At 43.2% G+C, this 24,134-nt stretch overlaps 1 protein-coding gene across 1 annotated transcript in view; it reads left to right on the top strand.

Moving 5' to 3' along the window:
• Positions 1-24,134, top strand: part of LOC140199708 (cell adhesion molecule DSCAM) — a 652,770-nt gene that overhangs the window by 363,617 nt on the left and 265,019 nt on the right. The window contains exons 6-10 of the mRNA XM_072262186.1: positions 10,151-10,447; positions 12,062-12,337; positions 13,917-14,195; positions 16,707-16,826; positions 22,449-22,622. Of these exons, the coding sequence (XP_072118287.1) occupies positions 10,151-10,447; positions 12,062-12,337; positions 13,917-14,195; positions 16,707-16,826; positions 22,449-22,622 (1,146 nt within the window). The remainder of the gene's footprint in view (positions 1-10,150; positions 10,448-12,061; positions 12,338-13,916; positions 14,196-16,706; positions 16,827-22,448; positions 22,623-24,134) is intronic.

The following is a 24,134-nucleotide window of genomic DNA, read 5'->3' as shown; positions in this document are numbered from 1 at the left end:
CTGAGATTTGTATTCTTGTGCACATACACAGTAAATCTAAGAAACACAATAGGATCAATGAAACACTGCACCCAACAGGATGGACAAACAACCAATGTGCAAAAGGCATCGAGTTGTGCAAGTACAAAAATAATAGTAATAAATAAATAAACAAGAAATAAATATCGAAAACATGAATTCAGGCATCCTTAAGAGTGAGTCTGTAGGTTGTGGGAACAATTCAGTGATGTGGTAAGTGAAATTGAGTGAAGTTATCCTCTCTGGTTCAAGAGCCTGATGTTGGAGAGGTAATAACTGTTCCTGAACCTGCTGGTGTGGCTCCTGAGGCTCCTGTAACTCCTTCCTGATGACAGCAGCAAGAGATCATGGACGTAGTGGACGTCCTTGGATGATGGATGCTGCTTTCCTGCAACTGTGCTCCATGTAGCTTTGGAGAGGGTGCAGAAGAGGTTTACCAGGATGCTGCCTGGTTTAGAGGGCATGTGCTATCACAAGATGCTGGACAAACTTGGGTTGCTTTCTCTGGAGCATCAAAGGCTGAGGGGAGATCTGATAGAGGTTTACAAGATTATGAGGGTCACAGACAGAGTGGACAGGGAGTATCCTGTTTTGCAGGGTTGAAATGTCTAATTCCAGAGGGCATGCATTGAAGGTGGATTCAAGTGGATGTAAGGGGTACATTTTTTACTCAGAGAGTTATGGATGCCTGGAATATGCTACCTGGTATGGTGGAAGAGGCAGATACGTTAGAGGCTTTTAAGAGACATTTGGATAAGCACATAGATGTAAGGAAGATGGAGGGATATGGACATGGTGTAGGTAGGAGGGATTAGTGTTTGGGTCTTTTTGATTTGCTCTTTAGCTGGTTCGGCACAACATTGTGGGCTGAATGACTTGTTCCCATTCTCTACTGTTCTGTGTTCTATGTTCTATATTCTATATTTCATTTGTGGGGAGAGCGTTACCATGATGGACTGAGCTACATCCATTAATTTTTGTAGGATTTTCCATTCAAGGGAATTGGTGTTTCCATACCAGGCCATGGTGCATCCAGTCAATAAACTCTCCACCACACATCTATAGAAGTTAGTCAATGTTTTAGATGTCATGCTGAATCTTTGTAAACTTCTAAGGAAGTAGATGTGCTGTTGTGCCTTCTTTGTAATTGCACTTACGTGCTGGACCCAGGACAGATCCTCAGAAATGACAACACCGAGGAATTTAAAGTTGCCGACTCTTTCCACCTCTGATCCTCCTACGTGGTCCGGCTCGTGGACCTTGGACAATAACCAGCTCCTTGGTTTGGCTGACATTGAGTGAGAGGTTGTTGTTGTGGCACGACTCAGCCAGATTTTCAATTCACCTCCGTATACGCCGATTCGTCAGCACATTTGATTTGGCCTATGACAGTGGTGTCATCAGTAAACTTAAATATGGCTTTGGAGCTGTGCTTAGCCTCACAGTCATAAGTGAATAGATGAAAATAGAAAAAAATGAACATATCTTCCATCTCTTCCCGCAGTGATGCTTGCAAAGTTATGAAGTCATCAGGAACGTCAGTAAGCTCCCTCCCCACTGATCTCCCTCCTGGCATTTAACCCTACAAGCAGGACAAGTACTACACTTGCCTCTTCACCTCCTCCCTCACCACCATTCAGGGCCCCAAACACTCCTTCCAGGTGAGGCATCACTTCACCTACAAGTCTGTTGGGGCTCATCTACTCTATTCGGTGTTCCCAGTGCGGCCTCCTCTACATCAGTGAGACCCACAGAATTTGGGGGGCTGCTTTGTTGAGCGCCTTCACTCTGTCTGCAATAGGCAGGATTTCCCGGTGGTCACTCATTATAATCCTACTTCACATTCCCATTCTGACGTGTTGGTCCATGGCTTCCTCTGCTGCTATAACGAGGCCTGTCTCCGAGTGGAGGAGCAACATCTCATGTTCCAACTAGGTAGCCTCCAACCTGATGACATGAACGTCGATTTTTTTAAACTCCTGGTAATTTACCCGCCCCCCCCATCTCTCTTTCCATTCCTCATTCTGACTCCCCTCTTACCCCTTCTTCCCTTCTCATTTGCCTATCACCTCCCACTAGCACCCCTCTACCTTCCCTTTCTCCCATGATCCATTCTCCCTTCCTATCAGATTCGTTCTTCTTCAGCCTTTTGTGTTTTCCATCAATCACCTTCCAGCTTCTCACTTCACCTCCCTCCCCCACCCACCCAATTTACCCATCTCTCTGGCATCACCTATTAACTGCCAGATTTTACTCCTTTCCCTCCCTCACCATTTTATACCAGCTCCCCGTCCCCCTTCCTTTCCAGTCCTGATGAAGAGTCTGAGCCAAAAATATTTTCTGTTTATTCCTCTCCATAGATGCAGCTTCACCTCCCCCCATTATTTTGCATTATTCTGGATTTTAAGCATCTGCAGAATCTCTTGTGTTTGTGGATCATGCTGCCCGATTGTATCCTGGGGTCAGATAAGCCAGTTTCATCTGTTCCATTCAGATAGAATGTGCTCATTGGTGGCTGCCAGCAGAATAAACTCCAGCCAGGAAGAGAAAAAAACCTAAAAATAATGGAAAGTGGAATTGTGAATTGTGCCTTTTTCTTTTCCATCAGAAACACCTTACCTGATATTCGCAGTGCGTTCTCAAGGGGCTCTTTCAATAAGCAGATTAGTGAAGATGAAAGAAAAGTGACAGAAATTTAAATTAAAACAGCGACTTTCTTTAAAGCTCTGAATCAACTCTTACCGAAGTACTTAGGGATGTACCAGCTAATAAAAACACTTGCAAAGCAGTTGTCACTCGCTGAATTTATTCTGAAAATCAGCTGAGCTAACATTTGATTCAAATCCCCTTCTTCAATTCTGTCTTTTTGATAATTTCCCTCAGCATGTTTATTAATACGGTAAGCAAGGAAGTAGCACCTCCGATAGATGGGAGCTCTGATGAGCCAATAAACTTGAAAAAGTGAAGCAGCTCAATACAGCAATAAATTAGGAAGGCAAATAACGAATCTGCCTCTGATACAGAGGAGGTGGAACATGGCAATAAGAATTTATTGCTGTATTTTTAAAATTTCATTGAGATCACTTTTGTCCCTATACCTAAAAAAGGATATGCTTATCTGTATGTATTCATATACAGTACTGTGCAGAAGTCTTCAGCACACATATATATTTGGGGAGCCTATGATTTTTGCACAGTACTGTAGTAATTTTATGAACCGCATTATCAGATGATAAACTTGATTCTGATATGGGTCTCTGCTGTGGACTGAGAGTGGAGAGGGGGCAGGGAGAGGGGAATCATGGTTCAGAAAAGGGAGGAGTGGGACACACCAGAGAGACATTCTGTAATGATTAATAACCAATTGTTTGGAACCAAATGACTTTACCTGGTGTGCCAGGGCTGGATGTGCCTACACCCATGCTACCTCTCCCCGCCCCCCCACGTCCACGGCGCTCCTTCTCGGACATGTGTCCCACACCCCACATGCAGCACGCTACCCTCACCGTTCCCAACATCCGTTACTCCCGCCAGATTTACAAACTCGCTCTCCGCTCCACGTTGACAAATACAGTACGGCGCAAAAGTCTTAGGCACCCTAGTTATATATATGTGCCTAAGACTTTTTTCCATAGTACTGTAGTTAGCTGTGACAAGTGGATGATTGGTCTATAATCACTGGAGTTTGGTAGAATGAGTAGTGCTCTCAATCAAGCACATAGATTCAGGTTGTGAGAGGAAATGACGGAGTGATTGTGGAGAAGCTGTTTCCTCAGATAGGAAAGCCTACAGATTTCTCTCCCAATTGCAGTCCTAAATTGCTAAATTCTGGATTAGCTGTTGGAAATTTAGGATTGAAATTGAGTGAGGTATTTTAACGCAGAGCCCTCTAGATCTTCAGAATGTCCTGCCTTGTGCAAATGTTCTGTTATTGAGTATATTCGGAACTGAAAATCAGAACTAAAGCTGCAGTTGCTGGATTTCTGATATAGAACCAGAAAAAGCAGGAAAGACTCAGGCAGTCAAGCAGCATCTGTGGAGGAAGAAACAGAGTTAGTGTTTAAGGTTGAGAAAATTCTATGTAGGTTTGATAAAGAGTCTTCAGCCTGAAACATTAACCCTGTTTCTCTTTCCATAGATGCTGCCTGCCCTGCCACATGTTTCAAGCATGTCCTGTTTTTTTAAATTCTATGTTGAGGCTGACAGATCTCTGGGTGCACAGTCAATTTAGCTACAGGGAAATATGGTTGGAAAATGGACATTAAGCAAAGATCTTTGAATGTTGGAACAGACTTGAGGGGCCTCCCTTTATCCCTTTATCCCTCTTTGTTATGTCCTCAATTAAAATCAGGGTGGAGCACTTATCTTTATTTAGAACATACAGCTTTAATGAGGGCAGTTAGGGAAAGATATACCAGAGAATAAATTAGGAAGGCAAATGGTACATCCAACTCTATACAAAGGAGATTGGGTACAGCAAAAATAAATTCTTGTCATTTCAGATTAACTGGCTAAGAGTGACCCCTGAGAACTTTAACCTCTCGCTTTAGCATTCTGACATACCCACCTACTTCAAGCAGGCTTCAATTACACTGGTGCCTAATAAGGGTGAGGTAGCCTGCCTCTAAGACAATTGTCCAGTAGCACTTAGGTGCATACGCAGTGATAAAGTGCTTTGAGAGGTTGATAATGACGGATATCAGCTACTGCCTGAGAAGAGACTTGGATTCCCTCCATTTTGCCTAGCGGCATAACAGGTCCTCAGCAGATGACATTTCATTAGCTCTTTATTCAACCCTGAAACATCTAGCTAGCAAAGGAGCATGCATCAGGATGCTCTTTATCAACAGCAACTCGGTATTCAATACCATTATGCCCTCGAAACTAATCAATAAGCTTCAAGACCTTGGCCTTTTATACGTGTATAATTAGATCCTTGATTTCCTCATTTGCAGATCCCGGTAAGTTTGGATTGGCATCAACATCTCCTCCACAATCTCCTTCAGCACAGGTGTGCCACAAGGCTGTGTGCTTAGCCCCCAGCTCTACTTACTTTACACTTATGAATGCATGGCTAAGCACAGCTCCAGTGCCATATTTAATCTTTCTGATGACACCACTGTTGTAAGCCAAATCAATGGTGGTGATGAATCATCACATAGGAGAGAGATTGAAAATCTGTCTGAGTGGTGCCAGAACAATAACCTCTTACTGAATGTCAATAAGACCAAGGAAATAATCATTGACTTCAGGAGGAGAAAACTGGAGGTCCATGAGCCAGTTCTCACTGGTGGATCAGAGGTGGAGAGGGTCGGCAACTTTAAATTCCTTTGTGTGTGGTCATTCCAGAGGACCCATCCTGGGCCCAGCTCCTAAGTGCAATTATGAAGAAAGCACGACAGTGCCTCTGCTTCCTTAGGGGTTGCCAAAGACTTGGTACGACACACAAAACAGCACACACACCCAGCATTTGCAGATTTTCTTATGTTTGTCATTTGCTGACATCTAAAACTTTGACACACTTTTACAGATGCATGGTGGAGAGTGTATTGACTGGCTGCATCACAGCCTGGTATGGAAACACTAATGCCCTGGAACAAAATCCAACAGAAAGTACTGGATACGGCCCAGTCGCTCACCGGTAAAACCCTCCCACCACTGAGCACATCTACACAGAACGCTGTCATGGGAAAGCTGTATGCATCATTGGGCACCCCCACCACACCGATCATGCTTTCTTCTCACTGCTGTCATCAGGAAGAAGATACTGGAGCCTCAGCACACATACCACCGGGTTCAGGAATGGTTATTACCCTTCAATCTTCAGGCTCTTGAACCAGAGAGGATAACTTCACTCAACTTTACTTACCCCATTCCTTCTGTCTCTATATCTGGAGACAATTTATCCACTGGCATCTTTTATAAACCCACTGATTCTCATGGCAACCTGGACTATACCTCTTCCCACCTTGCCACTTGTAAAAATGCCATCCCCTTCTCTCAACTCCTCCTCCTCCAGCACATCTGCTCTCAGGATGATGCTTTTCAATTCAGAACTACTGAGGTGTCCTCCTTCTTCAAAGAAAGGGGCTTTCCTTCCTCCACCATCAACATTGTCCTCACCTGCATATCTTCCGTTTCATGCTCATCTGCCCTCATCCCATCCACCTGCCGCTCCACCAGGAATTGCTTTCCTCTTGTCCTCACCTACCACCTGCCTCTGCATCCAGCATTTAATTCTTTGTAACTTCCGCCATCTCCAACAGGATCCCACCACCAAGCACATCTTTCCCTCAACCCCCCCCCCAGCCAGCTTTCTGCTTTCCACAGGGATCGCTCCCTACATGACTCCGTTGTCCATCCATCCCTCCCCACCGATCTCCCTCCTAGCCGTTACACTTGCAAATGGAACAAGTCTCACACCCGCCCCTACACCTCCTCCCTCACTACCATTCAGAGCTACAAACCATCCTTCCAGGTGAGGCAACACTTCACCTGTTGGGGTCATCTACTGTATCTGGTGCTCCTGTTGGGGCCTCCTGTATATCGGTGAGACCCAACGTAGATTGGAAGGCTGATTTGCCAAGCACCTACATTCTGTCCACCAGAAAAAGCAGGATCTCCCGGTAGCCACCCATTTCAACTCTACTGCCATTCCCATTCCGACATGTCAGTCTGTGGCCTCCTCTACTGCCATGATGAGGCCACACTCAGGTTGGAGGAGCAACACCTTATATTCTGTCTGGGCAGCCTCCAACCTAATGGCATGAACATAGACTTAGACCATAAGACAAAGGAGCAGAAGTTTCTCGGACTTTTGGCAATTGCCTCCCCACCCCCCTTCTCCTTCACCATTTCCCTCTCTTACCTTACCTCCTTACCTGCCCATCTCCTCTCTCTGGAGGTGAAGAGCTTCGCCTCCTTCCCCTTCTTCCATGGCCTTCTGTCCTCTCTATCAGAATCCCTGTTCTCTAGCCCTTTACTTCTTTCACCAATTGACTTCCCCGCTCTTGACTTCACCCCTCCCCCTCTCCCGGTTTCATCTATCACTTACTACCATGTACTTCTTCCTCTCCTCCCACTCCCCCACCTTCTTACTCTGACTTCTAATCTCTTTTTTCCCCAGTTCCGATGAAGGGTTTCAGCCGAAAAGTCATCTGTTTACTCTTTTCCATAGATGCTGCCTGGCCTGTTGAGTTCTTCCAGTGTTACTTCACTTGCCCCGTCACTGAACTGTTCCCATAACCAGTGACCTCACTTTCAAGGATTCTTCATCTCATGCTCTCAATATTTATTGCTTAATCATTTTATTATAATTTCCTTCTTTTTCTTTTGTACTTGCACAGTTGCCTTCTACGTACTGCGTGTCTGTCCTGTTGGGCCCGGTCTGTTGTGTATTTAATATTACAATAAAATTAGAGCAATCTTGTATATATATTGTTTGATTAAGTGTTCTTATTCATTTCAATAATTAATTTAAGTTTATATGTAAAAATATGTTAATTGCATTCATCATCATGCTACCACATGATTTGCGCATGTTTCACTTAAAGTAAAACTCAAAGTTAGATTCCTGTGTTTTCCTTTGAATTAGTTTAATGTTTTGAAATTACAAAACATAGCACGGTCTTTCATTTGTTCTATTATCATTATTGTATTTATTGAGTATTCCCTCAAGAAAACCAATCTGATGACATATATGTACTTTGATAATAAATTTACTTTGAACTTTGAATATAGAACAGCACAGCGCAGAAAAATGTCCTTAGGCCTTTGATGTCTCTGCCAAGCATGATACCAAATTAAAGTAATCTCTTCTGTATCTTTGAATTCTCTGCATGTTTGTGAGCCTATCTAAAAGCCGCTTGTATGCTGCTGCTCTTTTTGTCAGGCTCAGTGGCAGTATTGGCATACTTGCGTAGCCAATGGAAGGATAAGTCGGGTGAGGTATTACCGTCATACAGTATTTATATCTGGATGCACTAAAACTGATCCTTCTTTCTTGTGTCCAGTAACATAGAGCACTAGTGCTCATCAATAATCTCTTCTAGGCCTCTGAACCTCCTTGACTTCCACACCGGGAGACCACAGTCAGTGCAGGTCGGAAATAACTTCTCCTTCCTGCTGAAAATTTACACTGATGCACCTCAAGGATACAAGCTTAGTCCACTGCTCTATTCTCTCTACCCATGACTGTGTGGTTGGACACAGCCGAAAGGTCATCTATAAATTTATTGGTGACACAACTATTGTTGGCAGAATTTCACATGGTGATTTGAAGGCATACAGGAGTGTGATAGGTCACTTGGTTGAGTTATGTCACAACAACAGCCCTACACTCAACATCAATGAGTCCAAGGGATTGACTGTGGTCTTCAGAAAGGGGAAAAGGGGAAGTCGAGGGAGCACACAGCATTCCTCATCAAAGGATGAGCAGTGGAAAGGGTGAAAAGTTTCAAGTTCCTGGGTGTCAGCATCTCTGAAGATCTATACATATTACAAAGGCACAACAGGAGCTATATTCCATTAGGAGTTTGAGGAAAGACCAAAGACTCTCTCAAATTTCTACAGATGTACTGTGGAGAGCATTCTAACTGGTATGGAGGGACCAGTGCAAAGAATCGATAAAAGCCACAGAAAGTTACAAACTCAACCAGCTCCATTCTGGGCATTAGCCTCCCCAGCATCAAGGACATCTTCAAAAGGAGATAACTCACAAAGTGAGTCAGCAACCATTATCAAGGGCCCTCATCATCCAGGATAAATCGTTTTCTCATTGCTACTATCAAGGAGGAGATACAGGAGCCTAAAGACACCCACTCAAATTTTTAGGAGCTGCTTCTTCCCCTCCACCATCTGATTTCTGAATGGACAATGAACCCATGTACATTGTCCCATCAATGAACCCATCATTATTTTAAATTCATTTTTTGTTCTCATTTTGCACTACTTATTTATGTATATAGTTTATATATTATTGTAATTTATAATTTTATTACTATGTATTGTAATACACTGCTGTTGCAAAACAACAAATTTCACAACATATGCCAGTGATATTAAACCTGATTCTGATTCTTATTCTGACACAGAAGATAGAACTCCACAGCACAGCACAGGCCTTCAGTACAAGATGTTATGTTGATCTTTTAGCCTACTTTAAAATCAATCTAACCACTTCCCCTCTACATACCTTCCATTTTTCTATCATCCATGAGCCTAAGAGTTTTGTAAATGTCCCTGATGTATCTGCCTCAACCACCACTCGGACAGGGCATTCCATGCACACACCACTCGCTGCGTAAAAAAAACTTACCTCTGACATTCCCCCCATCCTTTCCAATCACCTGAAAATTATGCTTTTAAAACAATATTATACTGAGACCTCAATATACACTCAGTGGCCACTTTATTAGGTACACCTGTATATCTGCTCATTATTGAAATGTCTAATCAGACAATTGTGTGGCAGCAACTCAATGCATAAAAGTACGCAGACATGGTCAAGAGGTTCAATTGTTGTTGAGACCAAACATCAAAACCCAGAAGAAATGTGATCTAAATGACTTTGATCGTGGAATGATTGTTGGTGCTAGACAGGGTGGTTTGAGTATCTCAGAAACTGACGATATCCTGAGAGTTTCATACACAACAGTCTCTAAAGTTTACAGAGGATGGTGCGGAAAACGAAAAAAAAAAAATCACCTAGTGAGCAGCAGTTCTGTGGGCAAGAACACCTCACAGAGGTCAGAGGTGAATGGCTAGACAGGTTCAAACTGACAGGAAGGCGACAGTAACTCAGATAACCACACGTTACAGCGGTGATGTGCAGAAGAGCATCTTGAACGCATAACATGTCGAACCTTGAAGTTGATGGGCTACAGCAGCAGAAGACCATGAACATACACTCAGTGGCCACTTTATTAGGTTCAAGAGGTACATAATAAAGGTGCCACTGGGTGTATAATCATAATTTTATATTCATATAAAATTATGATTAAATTAATGCACAATCAGTATGTTACCATAACCCCTTTATGGACAGTTTCTAAGTACAGTTCTTTGACCTAGCAGAGCACGCCTTTTGGAATAATCCCCCAAGGCTGATAATTTTATTCCATTCTGCTTCCAGATGGAACACCCAAGGTGATCTCATCTTTCAGCGAAAAGGTGGTGAATCCCAACGAACCTATTTCGCTGATGTGCAATGTGAAAGGAACGCCCTCGCCAACCATCACTTGGACCCTGGACGATGATGTGATCTCAAGAGATGGGAGCCATCGCTTCAGCCAGTACGTCACGAAGGAGGGTAACATGATCAGCCACCTGAACGTCACCAACACTCAGGTCCGGGACGGCGGAGTTTACCGATGTGCGGCCAACAACTCCGCTGGAGTCGCCATGTATCAGGCTCGAATAAACGTAAGAGGTGCTTGTCAAATTAGCTCCTCAGAACACATAGTTCATTTCATTAGGATTGTGTATTCCATGCATTATTAAGTTCTGTTTCTGTGTTTTAAAATGGTCTTTTTTTGTTGATGTTTGTTTTACAGATTAATTGACTTGCTTGCTACTTCCATTTTATTTTTCTCCCTCCACTTTCTCTTGTTGCCTGGGTTATTTATCCTGCTGACATGATTATGAATTCCTTAATTTTCAGTTCATCAGAGGAATGGTTTTCTATCATCTTGCAAGCTCTTGCTTTTTGTAGGTTGCTTTCACATGAAACCTCAGTGTGTTAATTACTGGTCTTGTAATTGGTTCCAAGGATGCTCTTGGCACCTACCTCCTCATCCATTCCCACTGTTCTATAATTTTCTCGGTCACATGACTTTTAATCAAGCCATGTATACTTCTGCCGGTGCTTTGGAATTCTCTGGTGTAGGGCCAATTGGATCTCATGACTCTACTTCACTCTTGCAGCCAAATAAATTCCATGCAGACAAACACATTAATCAACCAAAACTGAAACCATTTATCTAACACGTGCATTTTTCTTATGCATTGCTCTGAGGTTTGAATCTGATTAATTTTGTTTGTCTTGCAATGCCACGTTGACATTACATCTGTCTCCAAATGTCTGAACAATTTACAGTCCACAAAGAGCTGAACTTCCAGCTCCTTCACGTAAACCGCCACGTTATTGATGGCTCTTCCAGAGCAGGAGTTTAAAGGCGAACTTGTAGGAGGAATGAACTGCTACCACAATGAAATTGATAAGGCTTCCGGGGCTGATGTAAAATTGTAATTCAGTGCCATTTTGAATTGTGGTTGCTTTGTGTTTGCCATTTGAAATGGCCAACATCAATTCTAGCTGTCTTTGGGCAGATTTTAGTGAGCACTCTACTGATACAACCATGGAGAACGTCTTTGAGAATGACAAAATGTTGTTGCATCCATTATGTTTCCTCTGGTGTGAAAGGAAGGAAAATACCGTTGTTGGTTCCTCTCGAGTACTGCCTGCAGGTTAAAGAGTGATATAGGCCCTGGTGTATTAACTCATTACTCACTTTTGTATATCAGTTTAGCCGGCTGAAGATAGCTTCTCTACATGCTGTCATTCATTGTATAAGAGCCCTGATCTTCAGCCAAACTTTGTGGAAAATATGGGTCTTACAAAATAGTACCGAATACGTGGAGCCAAATCCATTCAGGTAAATATGGAAAGGAACTGGTACCTTGGTTAGTAAAAACTCATCTCTAAGAGTCAAAAATTAGGGCTGGAGTGCTCTCTACATGCCGAGAATTAGAGGCAAGAAGATACTATTTTCATTAAAAATAGAGTATTTCCATATAGACTGCATCACATTCTCAGTGGGTTTTTTTATCTTCAAAATAGTCTTCTCAGCAAAAGCTGAAAATGTACTTTTAATAGATTCAGGGAAGTATGGGCTTGTTATTCTTACAAAATTGTAATTAAACCAATGCAGCTTGAACCAAGTTTATTATACATATTATTACTGTTACAGTTCTTTGAGATTGCATTCTCTCTTTTACAGTTTCCATTGTTCCTATTCTTTGTTTAATTTTTTTTCTCTGGTAGGACCTGCCAGTATCCGCACAATGAAGAATATCACGGCCATTGCAGGTCGTGACACCTACATTCACTGCCGGGTGATTGGCTACCCTTACTATTCAATCAAGTGGTACAAGAACTCCAACCTCCTACCCTTCAATCACCGCCAAGTGGCATTCGGAAACAATGGCACTCTAAAGCTCTCTGATGTCCAGAAGGACACAGATGAAGGAGAATACATCTGCAATGTCCTAGTTCAGCCACAGCTGTCCACCAGCCAAAGTGTTCACGTAGCTGTCAAAGGTAAGTTGGAACAGGGTCAAATTACCATGTGGGGTGAGATTCACACTGACGGTGCTGCACTGGAACATTCTGTTGGGCAATGAAGCAGTAGAGCTACGGGGTCATAAACTGCTATGGGAGCCATAGTTCTGATTGGATGGTTTTGCTGCTGCCAGAGATTGGGATTTGATCACAAGTCATGGGATGGATGACATCCAAAGGGGCAATAGGAGATATGGCAGCCAATGGAAGATAACTGAGATGTTTTGCATTTGCCAATATTCCAGTATGACTGGAGATCAGATCCAAGAGGTAACCAAGTGTGGAGTAACTTGAGGATTATTTTTAAGCCCCTTGGTGAACACAAATACTGGACAGGGTTTACAGTTCAGAATCAGAATTGAATACAGAATCAGCATGTTATGGTCTAGAATCTCGAATGTAAGAGTGATGGCAGCAGATTCAATGACCATTATTGAAGAGAAATGTGAAAGATGCTGGAAATAGAAACATCCTGAAGAGAGAGGGGTCATAGGACTAAATGAAAATCTCTTTCAAAGTACTAACATGGAGTAGATGCAATCATGTGAATCATATCCCTCGGTGCTGTATGATATTCATGGATATCACCCCCCAGGCTGTAGTTATATAGTTGTCACTTTCCAAATAAAAGTCACTTATTTGTATGACGTTTGAAGCTAGAGTACAAAATGGTGACATGACTGCTGATGCAGGGTATTGATCGTAAATGGCAGCGATTCCTTTCCGCTCACAGATCCTGCTCGATCGGCTGAGCTCCTCCAGCAGTTTGTCTTCCTCCCACGTCCAGCATCTTCTAGGAATAGGTTCTTCCCTTCCACCATCAGATTTCTGAATGGTCCATGCACCCATGAACACAACAGCACTATTTTTGCTTGCTCTTTGAACTACTTATATAATTTTTATATATTTCTTATTTTAACTTACAGTATATTTTAATGTATTGCACTCTACTGCTGCTGCAAAATAACGAATTCTACGACGTATGTCAGTGATAATAAACCTGATTCCAAATCATCTATTGTTGGAAACTACAACCCAGCATTGAATGATTGAGGATGAATGTCTGTGCAATTTAAACTCATTTTGACTGATTGTGCCATGAAAGGAAAACTGTAATAGCCATGAATCAATTGGTGAATACTTTTGGGGCTTCACTTTGTGCACTGTATTATTATACATTATGCAGTCTTTCTATTCTCACTAACACCCATAACTACTGGGCCATCAAGCAGGCGAACAAGTAACCTACTCAGGAGCTCTGTTATAAGCTCTATAATTTGTCAGTGATGCAGCCTAGTCCTGCTGACCCTTCTACAGATGCTGTTTTATTCTCTCTGGTATCTTTAATTGTCTCTGCAATAACAACAATGACCAGAAATGGTTTGAGGTGCAAGCCAGAGGCCTATTTCTTTGTGGGTGCTGTTAAGCAGATGTTGTTGATCATAGGATTACTTGAAAAGTGTTGAATTTCTTAAGGGATAACTTTCTTCATAAAATGAAATATCACAAAGTTGGTTATGATTACTTGGATAATTCACTAACTAATTTCTTTTGTCAGTACCGCCTTATATTCAGCCTTTCGAATTTCCGAGATTCTCCATTGGACAGCGTGTCTTTGTTCCTTGTGTGGTCATCTCTGGTGACCTGCCAATCAGAATCACGTGGCAAAAAGATGGCCGCCCCATCCCTGCTAGCTTGGGTGTTACCATCGACAAAATCGACTTCACCAGCTCTTTGAGGATTTCCAACCTCTCCTTGATGCACAATGGGAACTACACGTGCATCGCCAGCAACGATGCAGCAGCAGTGGAGCACCGGAGCGAGCTGATTGTCAGAGGTAATGTGCAACACTGCAGCTCCAATGCAGGCCAGTTTCCAATGTGCATTGAGTAGCAGGAGGGCGGCAATCCAAATGCAGAATGGATTCAAAAGCTTGTTTTGTAAGATCACCCGTAATAAGTTAGCACACTGACTTTGTCCAGTCTATTGTAAGGCCAAGAATAACGTTATACAGTACAGAAATCTGGTATCGATTGGTATAGGGGTATCTGGGATAGATCTGGTAAAAGGGTATGCAGATTTTCCCCTCAGGTATGGTGATACCAGAACTAGAGGTTACAGGTTTAGGGTGAAAGTGAAATTTTTAGGGGGAATCTGAAGGTAAACATCTTCACTCAGAGGGTGGTGTATTTGTGGAAGGAGCTGCCAGCAGAAGTTGATGCAAGTTCAACTGTAGTGATTAGGAGATGTTTGGATAGGTACATGGATGGGAGGTGTTTGGATGGATACAATCCAGGTGCAGGTAGAAAGGACTAGGCAGAAGATCTGGCCAGCATGGACTTGATGGGTCAAAGGGCCTGTTTCCAAGATGCAGTACTCTATGGCTCCATTTGACTCTCTGACTCTGAATCAACCTTTTGCTAATGTTAAGGATGTTAGGAGAGCCAGGCAATATATGATGAACAGTTGATAGAATTAGTCAAGTCTATGCCAGAATAGTTATCCTCAGAGATGGAAAGCCAAGCTTTTTTGCCTTCTGAGAAACATTGTGGGTTGTATACAAACTTTATTTCCACATCTTCAGTAAGTTCCAAACAGGTCAGGTTTCAGCTTCATCTCAGATTCCTCATTTATGATGCAGGTAAAGATGGAAAAGGATAAAAGATCATTTTCAAGCTCCATGAAGTTTAGACAGATCAAGCTGGTAAAAAAGTGCAGATGGAATTAATATCAACAAGATTATGAGGACCAGAATTCAGGATTGTAAGCATCTCTATCATGGATGGTGAAGCAACCATCACATCCTATCTAAGTCATAGTTTTCTACTCCAAATATTTTGACTACAGTACAAGTGATGGTGCAGAGGTGAGTATATCTGGAACCAATGCTCCTGTATGCAGTTAGTCTTCAAACTGCATACAGTTTGAAGACTAACTGCATACAGGAGCATTGGTTCCAGATATACTCACCTCTGCACCATCACTTGTACTGTAGTCAACAGAAAGGAATATACAGAGTTTATACCTATTGTTGATACCTACTATTCTTACAGTGCTTAATGCTGACGTCGATAGATTAATTCCTCCAGCTTCCTATTCTTTGCTGTTGGACAGAATTTTCCATCTTACTCTGGCTCTCTCTTAAGCAGTATCCTGATTTTAAAACACTCATAGACTTAAACCTTCCCATTTTAGATCCCTTCTTGCCTAATTCCAATTAATTCTAATAAGCTCTTATTCTATCCTCATAGCTATCCTAATTGTCATCAGTCCAACAGAGAGTCCCAAGATCAGGAATTCCATTTCCAATTTGTTTCACTTCTCTTATCAGTTTGATCGATTTCGCTGATGTCTCCTGACGTTCTTTTATCTATACAAAACTCCTTATATGATTTTATTATGTTAAAGATACTGTAGTCTGCTCTTAGTGTAGACCCAAGTGATCGTAAGACTACAAGAAGTAGGAGCAGGCGTAGGTCATTCTACTCCTGAAGCCTGCTCTACCATTCAATAAAGCCATGGCTGATCCAAGTTTCCTCAAGTCTACCTTCCTCCTTGGTCTCCATAAACCTTTGTTCCCTTATTGATTAAAAGTCCGTCTGAGCTTCAAATAAATTCTAAGATTCAACTTTACAGCTTGCCTTTCTGCCCATTTTTGCATCATCCACATTTTTGGCTGTAGTATATTGAGCAATGCACACAAAGCGTTGACACACTCAGCAAGTCAGGCAGCGTCAATGGAGGGGAATGAACAGTCAACCTTTCAGGCCGAGGCCCCATCATCAAGACTAATATTGAATTTCATTCTCCAAGTCATCAATATATAGGATAGGCAACTATGGTCACAACACTGATTGCTGTGGTATACCATTGGTAATGGTCACCATATGCATAGCTTAGCTTTTATCCACGCTTGCTAATTTCCTCTTACCTTGCTTCTCTCTGTGCTAAGATAGTACCAACCAGTATTATGAGATTCTTTCTTTCAAAGTAATCTTGTTTCTAACCAGACATTCAACTCATATCAATTGTGTCTACCCCCTCCCCCCCCATATTCCTTTTACATTGACTACAGTGTAAGTGATGGTACAGACTTGAGTATAACCGCAACCAAAACTCTACCATTCAGTTAGCCTTAGGACCTACGTTAAAAGACACCTTGTTGAAAATCCAAATATATAACCATATTACGTCTGCACATCCCTGTCTTCCACCCAGGCTGATGCTTTTTCATAGAACTCCACTAAGTTTGTCAAACATCCATTTCCCTGTAGGAAACCATTTCATCACTGCAAATGTCTCAAGTTTGGGATTCCTATTAATTTGATATTAAATTAATTTCTTTCAGTTCCGCCTCGATTTGTGGTGCAGCCCAGTGACCAGGATGGCATTTATGGGAGGTCTGTCACACTGAACTGTTCTGCAGAGGGCTATCCAGTCCCAACCATAGTGTGGAAATATTCCAAAGGTAACACTTCAATCTCAGCTTCATAGTGGCACAATCTGATTGCATGTTCTAGTTGAAAACACTAACCGACATTTTAACACACACGAAGAAATCTGCGGACGCTAGAAATCCAAAGCACCACACACACGGCGCTGGAGGAACTTGAGAGTGTTGCAACCTATTTGACAGCAAGGTGTAACACACTGAAGTGCAGGAGTGGAGAGTGCAATGAGCTGCAGCAGTAGGGAGCATAATGGTGCAGCAGGTAGTGCTGCTGCCCCGCAACTCCAGTGACCCAGGTTCAATCCAGATCTCCTTTGCTCTCAGAGTGGACTTCTCTTATTCTCCCCAGGTGCTCCAGAAGCCTCCCATATCTCCACTATGAGCTAGTTGTTACATTAATTAGCGCCTGTTATGGGTGGGGATGGCAGAAGGATAAGGGGGATGTGAATGGGCGTAAGACCATACAACATAGGAGCAAAATAAGTCCATTCAGCCCCTCATGTCTGCTCTGCCATCCCATCATGGTTATGTCCTTACTAATCAAGAACCTATCAACATCCACTTTAAATATCTCCAATGACTTAAGCTCCACAGCTGTCCATGACAATAAATTCCACAGATTCACCACCCTGTGGCTAAAGAGCTGACCTACATCCCCTGGTGCTCTCTTCCCGCATTGCTTCCCAACCTAGCATTCTCCCTCTGTTCATCCCTCCTTTACTCTTCTCCACACTAGGTTCTATGTGCTATTATTCCTCTGTCTTCTGATCCTACCGATCACCTCTCAGCCTCTGTCCATCACTTCTTGATACTTATGTATCTTATGATATTATGCTATATCTATATGTGAGAGGGAATAGATCACAAGTAAGTAAGTGAGGAAATTAGATTAATGGAATTGTTCGGAGATTTAGCATAGACTCGATAGGCTGAATGGCCTTATCCTTTGTTGGAAGAAAATCCAAGATATTGCCTTCAGTGTGAAAGTTCTATACAACTCAGAGTATTTTAATGAAAGTCTACTATTTATTTCTTTTTTGAATGAGGTATGGTGGTTTTGGTAATTAAACTGAAATCCTCAATGAATCAGGTAATATCCGGAATGGGAAAGAAAACAATGTTTCAGGTCAATAATCTTTCATTAATCTGCTGAGTCCTTCAGTCGTGCCTGTCTAGTCTATCCCAAGCCTATTCGGTTACACTACCACCCAGCTTTGTCTCGCTACATCAGTAACTGCACCAACGCTGCTTCCTGCATTTGTGTGGAATTCATCGATACCCACACTTTTGCCATCAGTTTCTATCTCACTCTCAAATTCCCCTGGGACATCTCTAATGCTTCTTGCTGCTTTGGATCACTTTGCCCCCATTCAGACTGAAATGACCCCACCAACTCCCCCAGCTACCGCAAGATTACCGGTACCCTCCTTGTATCTTGTAAGGAGGTCATCCCCTTTCCAAATGTACTTATCTCCACTGCATCTCTTCTCAGGACAAGGTCTTCTGGTTTAAGCAGCTGAACTGCCCTGCTTCTTTGTGAAATATAGTTACCGCTTTACTACAGTCGTTAATGACCTCACATGTACAACGTCCATTCACTCCACATCGCTTCCTCCCTTGATAACAGAACAATGACAGTTTCTTCATTCCTCAACTTTCACCCCAGCAGCCTCCAGAACCACCACACCATCCACTATCATTTTCATGGAAAGCAAAATGCTTTACAACACCAGCTCTAAGATCAGGATTCAGTTCCCACTGCTGCCTGTAAGATGAGAGGCATTGATCGTGCGGATAATCAGAGGCTTTTTCCCAGGGCTGAAATGGCTAGTACAAGAAGGCACAGTTTTAAAGTGCTTTGAAGAAGGTACAGAGGAGATGTCAGGGGTAAGTTTTTTACGCAGAGAGTGGTGAGTGCGTGGAATGGGCTGCCAGCGACGGTGGTGGAGGTGGATACGATAGGGTCGTTTAAGAGACTCCTGGATAGGTACATGGAGCTTAGAAAAATAGAGGGCCATGGGTAACTCTGGGTAATTTCTAAAGTAAGTACATGTTCGGCACAGCATTGTGGGCTGAAGGGCCAGTATTGTGCTGTAGGTTTTCTATGTTTCTATGTTTCTAAGCTTCTAAGTTCTCTCTGTGACCACTTGGCATGTGTCAGTGTTAGTAAGTTGTGGGTATGTTAAATTGATGCCAGAAGCATGGCAACTCTTGTAGGCTGCCACCCAGCACATCTCGGCTTAATCGGTCATTGGTGCAAACAGCAGACACCTCTGTATTCTACAATGCTTTGATGTTCATGTAACAAATATAGCTAACCATTTGTTCACAAAGAAGAGAAAATCTGCAGATGCTGGAAATCCGAGCAACACACACAAAATGCTGGAGGAACTCAGCAGGCCAGGCAGTGTCTGTGGAAGAGAGTACAGCCAACATTTCAGGCCAAGGCCCTTCCTCAGGACAGTTCCAAAGTGATTCCATCATCCCAGTCACATATTCCTCTCTCCCCCATATTTTAGCTTTCTGTGCTGTCCATTCTCTTCAGGACTCCCTGATCCTCTATACCCCTCTGCATTTCCTGGCGTTTTTCCTTCCATCTGCAGGTATAACACCAATCTCGTCACCTCCTCCCTCACCAACATCCAGGGACCTAAGCAGCCCTTGCAGGTGGGCCAGGGGTTCACCTGTACCTTTTACAACCTGGTCTAGTATATCCAGTGCTTGAAGTGTGGCCTCCTCTACGTTGGCAAAACCAAGCTCTGAGTAAGCTACTGTTCCATGGACTACCTGTGCCTCATCTGCAACAGACTTCTGGCTGCATGCCTTTTCAGTTCTCTTCCCACTCCCACACTACACAGTCTGTCTTCAGCATTCTCCAGTGCGACAGGGAGGCTGAACACAAATTGTTGGAGTGAATGACCTCTGTGGCATGGTAGTGCAAAGATCGGCATAATGCTATTACCAAGTCAGCAATACGGGTTTAATCCTGCTACTGTCTGTACATCTTCCCTGTGACCATGTGGGTTTACTCCAGTTTCCTCCCACATCCCAAAGACCTACGGGTTGGTCGGTTAATTTGTCACGTGAGTGTAACTGGGCAGTGCAGGCTCATTGGGCCCAAAGGGCCTGTTACCATGTTGCCTTTCTGAATAAATATACTTCTCATATTCCACTCGGATAGCTTATGACTCAATGGTATGAACTTTTAAATTTCCAGTTTCAGGTAACCCACACCCCTGGTGCTCTCCTGACACATAGCTTTCTTCTCAGCAACACATAAAAAATGCTGGAGGAAATTAGCAGGCCAGGCAGCATCTATGGAATTGTATAAGCAGTCGATGAGATCAGGCCAGTAGGGGAATTGGGGGGGGGGGGTGGAGGAGGACAAGCTAGAAGGTGATAGGTGCAACCAAGTGGATGGGGGAGGGGAGTAAAATAAGATGCCGGAGGTAATAGGTCGAAAAAGTAGAGTTGGAGAAGAAGGAATCTGATAGGAGAGAATAGTGGACCGTGGGAGGAAGAGAAGGAGGAGGGGCAAATGGGGAGATGATAGGCAGGAGAGGAGAAGGGAAGAGGGGAGACAGACTAGGGAATTGAAGAAGAGGAAAGGGGGAGAATTACTGAAAGTTAGAGAACTTGATATTTATGCCAGCAGGTTAGAGGCTAGCCACATTGGATATGAGGTGTTGCTCTTCCAACCTGAGTGTGGCCTCATCATGGCAGTATAGGAGGCCATAGGCCAACATATGGGAACGGGAATTAGAATTAAAATGGTTGGCCTCCAGAAATCCTGCTTTTTTTTCAGATGGAGCAGAGGTGCTTAACGAAGTAGTCCCCCAGTCTATGTTAGGTCTCACCAATTTGGAGGGGACTGCTTCGAGAGCAGTAGATTGAATCGATGACCCCAACAGATTCGCTGGTGCAGTGTTGCCTCACCTGGAGGGATTGTTTGGGGCCCTGAATGGAGCTGAGGGAGGAGGTTATTTGGCAAGTGTAGCACTTTTTCCTAATGCAGGGTTAAGTGCCTGGATGGAGATTAGTGGGGAGGGAAGGGCAGACAAGGGAATCATGGAGGAAGTGATCCCTGTGGAAAGCAGAGAGTTGGTGAGTAAGTAAAGCCGTGTTTAGTGTAGTGAAAATGGCAGAAGTTGTAGAGAATGATGTGCTCGATGTTGAAGCTCTTGGGGTGGTAGATGAGGAACCCTATCCTTGTTAAAGCAGCAAGAAGATGGGGGGAGGGCAGATGACCAGGAAATGGAGGAGATGCAGGTGAGGGCACGATCAATAGTGGAGAACGGAGGGAGCTTTCTTCCTCCTTTTTTCATCACTCCTGTATCCTTCTCCACTCCAGGTTCTATCTGTCCATCATCCCCCTGTCATCGAATTCCACCTACCACCAATCAGCCACTGTCCCTCACTGATTAATATTTATCTGAAGACTTGTGACACTATGCTATAATGTGTATAATTTTATTTTGAAAGTGGACAGTAAGAAAACCATCTGTGGCAGCTTATAAGTAAATATGATGGTAGTCTCCGTAAATATGAATGATATGCATATCATCCTCATATATCTGTGTGTTTTCAGATATACAGAAATGTTTTCCATTTTATTGCACTGGGACTTTAAAAAAGGAAAGAGCCTTAATGCTTAGTCAGTTTATGTAGGAGTATAAGCTATTGAATAAGACAATCTAAGGACAAGCCTGCTACTTCTTGTGAGGCAGTCCCGCAAGGTGGAGGATCGCTTGCTTCCTTTCCAGTTCATAGGGGTGCACCTCATATTCCATCTGGTCAGCCTTTAACCTGATAGTATGAACATCGATTTTTCTAACTTCTAGTAATTTCTCCCTCCTTCCCCTTCTCCCTTTTACCTTTTCTCATTCTGGCTCCCATCTTACCCCTTGTCTTCTCCTCAGCTGCCTATCACCTCCCTCCTCCTTCCCTTTATCTCATGGTCCACTCTTCTTTCCTTTCAGATTCCTCCTTCTGCAGCCCTTCACCTTTTCCAGCTATCATCTCCCAGCTTCTCACTTCATCTCCCCAGCCCAACCCCCACCTTACCCATTGACCCACCTTCCCCCTCGCCTGGCTTCACCCATTACCTTCCACTTATACTCCTTCCCCTCCCCACATTCTTGTACTGGCTTCTTTTCTGATCCTAATGAAGAGTCTTGACACAAAATATTGACTCTATATTCCTGACTTGCAGAGTTCCTCCAGCCTTTTGTGTGTATCCCCTTCAGTCCTGTGTGTGTTTTGAGGTGTCTATTGAAGCTATCGAAGGGCCCACAGACTCTTCTACAGATGGGACAGGAAGTGCATGATGAGGAGGACTGGTGGGTGTTTATGGGAGAGGGTGCACTCTGTCCGCCCTTTCTGCTGCCCTTCTCGCATTCTGAGACAGACAGACCCAAAGTTCTCAGCAGTATCTTGAATGGTCCTTCTCCATTTTGACCATGGGTTCCCATGAGTCATGAGGAAGTTAAGGAAGCTGCAGGAGTCTTTGAGAATATCTTTAAATCATTTCCTTCTGCATTCCTGGTAATTTCTTCAGCACTCCTGGTAATTTCTTGTGAAGTCCCAGAGTGGACAAGTTCGGAGAGATCTCTTGACCATTTTGATGCATCTCTTCTACAGGTGCCGGTGTCCCACAGTTCCAGCCCATCACTCTGAACGGGCGCATCCAGTTACAGGTGAATGGGTCCCTCCTAATCAAGCATGTGCTGGAAGAAGATAGTGGATACTACCTCTGTCAGGTCAGCAATGATGTGGGAGCCGATGTCAGCAAGTCCATGTACCTCACTGTCAAAAGTAAGTAATGATTTAATGCCTATAGTGGTTATAGTCGAGTGATGACATGGGGCTTGGGAATCTCATTGGAAGAGATGTCACAAGAGAGAGGGAGCTTGGACTGACATTGATACAACTTCAAGAATGCCTGATCATTCTTGGCAAAGGGGACTAAGCTTTATACCTCTGAGCACCACAGTGAATGCACAGCATTTGGGACATAGTTAGCTGCTGGTTTCGACCAAGTCCTTAAATGCACATTTCACGCTAATTAGGATTAAGCATCATCTGTTCCCTCGTATATGTTCCCCAGCAATAGATAGAGTAAATGCAAGCAGGCCTTTTCCGCTGAAGGTCGGTGAGGCTAGAACTAGAGGTCATAGGTTGAAGGTAGAAGGTGAAATATTGAAGGAGAACCTGAGGGGGAACTTCTTCACTCTGCGGGTGGTGCGAGTGTGGAACGAGCTGCCAGTGGAAGAAGTGGATGCAGGTTCGACTGTAATATTTAAGAGAAGCCTGGATAAGTACATGATGGGAAGGGAATGAAGATTACAGCTTAATGGGGCTAGGCAGAAAAACAGTTCAGTATGGCCAAGATGGATGAAAAGGGCCTGTTTTTGTGCTGTTGTGTTCTATGACTCTGTGATTCTGATGATGCAGATGTATAAGAAAAATGGGTCAACCCGTGCTCGGACTTAACATAAAGATTCTATGATGATTAGTTTGTAAGAAGAGAACAAAAAATCAAATACACTTTATTTTTACCTGCACTCTAATTTCTCTGTTGCTTTTACACTATATTCTGCATTGTTATTGTTTTATCTTACTCTGCCTCAATGCAGTAATTTAATCTGTGTGAACAGTATGCAAGACAATCTTTTCATTATATGTTGGTACATGTGACAATAATAAACCAATACTAATACCAAAATGAGCAAATCTTTACACTGTTGATAGAAACAAGGTATCCATAGTCAAACAACTACTGTATCGAGAGAGAAATTCTCAATTTATTCTACCCCCTGTGGACTGGGCTGTTCTCAGTCAGGAGTGGTTGCCTCATAGCCTTGGAATAGAGGGGCGTTCCTTTAGCACCTAGAGCAGGAGGAATTTCTTCAGCTAGAGGGTAGTGGATTGGAGGAATTCATTGCCACAGATGGCTGGAGGCCAGGTCATTGGCTATAAAGACAATGGTCCCTGATTAGCAAAGAGATTAAAGGTTACAGGGAGAATGCAGAGAATGGGGTTGAAAAAAATCATCCACTATTGAATGACAGAGTAGATTCAATGGGACTAATTCTGCAACTATAACTTATATTTTTTTGATATTTTGGTCTGGAAGGAGTTGAAGGCAAGTAAGCTACTTTTACTTTATTTATTTACAGGCTGTAGGCATTTCAGGCTGAGCCGGCATTTAGTTGAGAAGTTGGGGGTGAGCTGCCTTCTTAAACTGGTGTAGTTTCTGAGTCCTTGTGTTTGCCCACAATGTTGTTTGGGAGAGAGTTATGGGATATTGAACAGTGACAGTGAGTG

The sequence above is a fragment of the Mobula birostris genome, chromosome 6 (assembly GCF_030028105.1).
Source record: "Mobula birostris isolate sMobBir1 chromosome 6, sMobBir1.hap1, whole genome shotgun sequence".
NCBI lineage: Eukaryota > Metazoa > Chordata > Chondrichthyes > Myliobatiformes > Myliobatidae > Mobula > Mobula birostris.
This window is presented reverse-complemented; position numbering and strand designations above follow the sequence as displayed.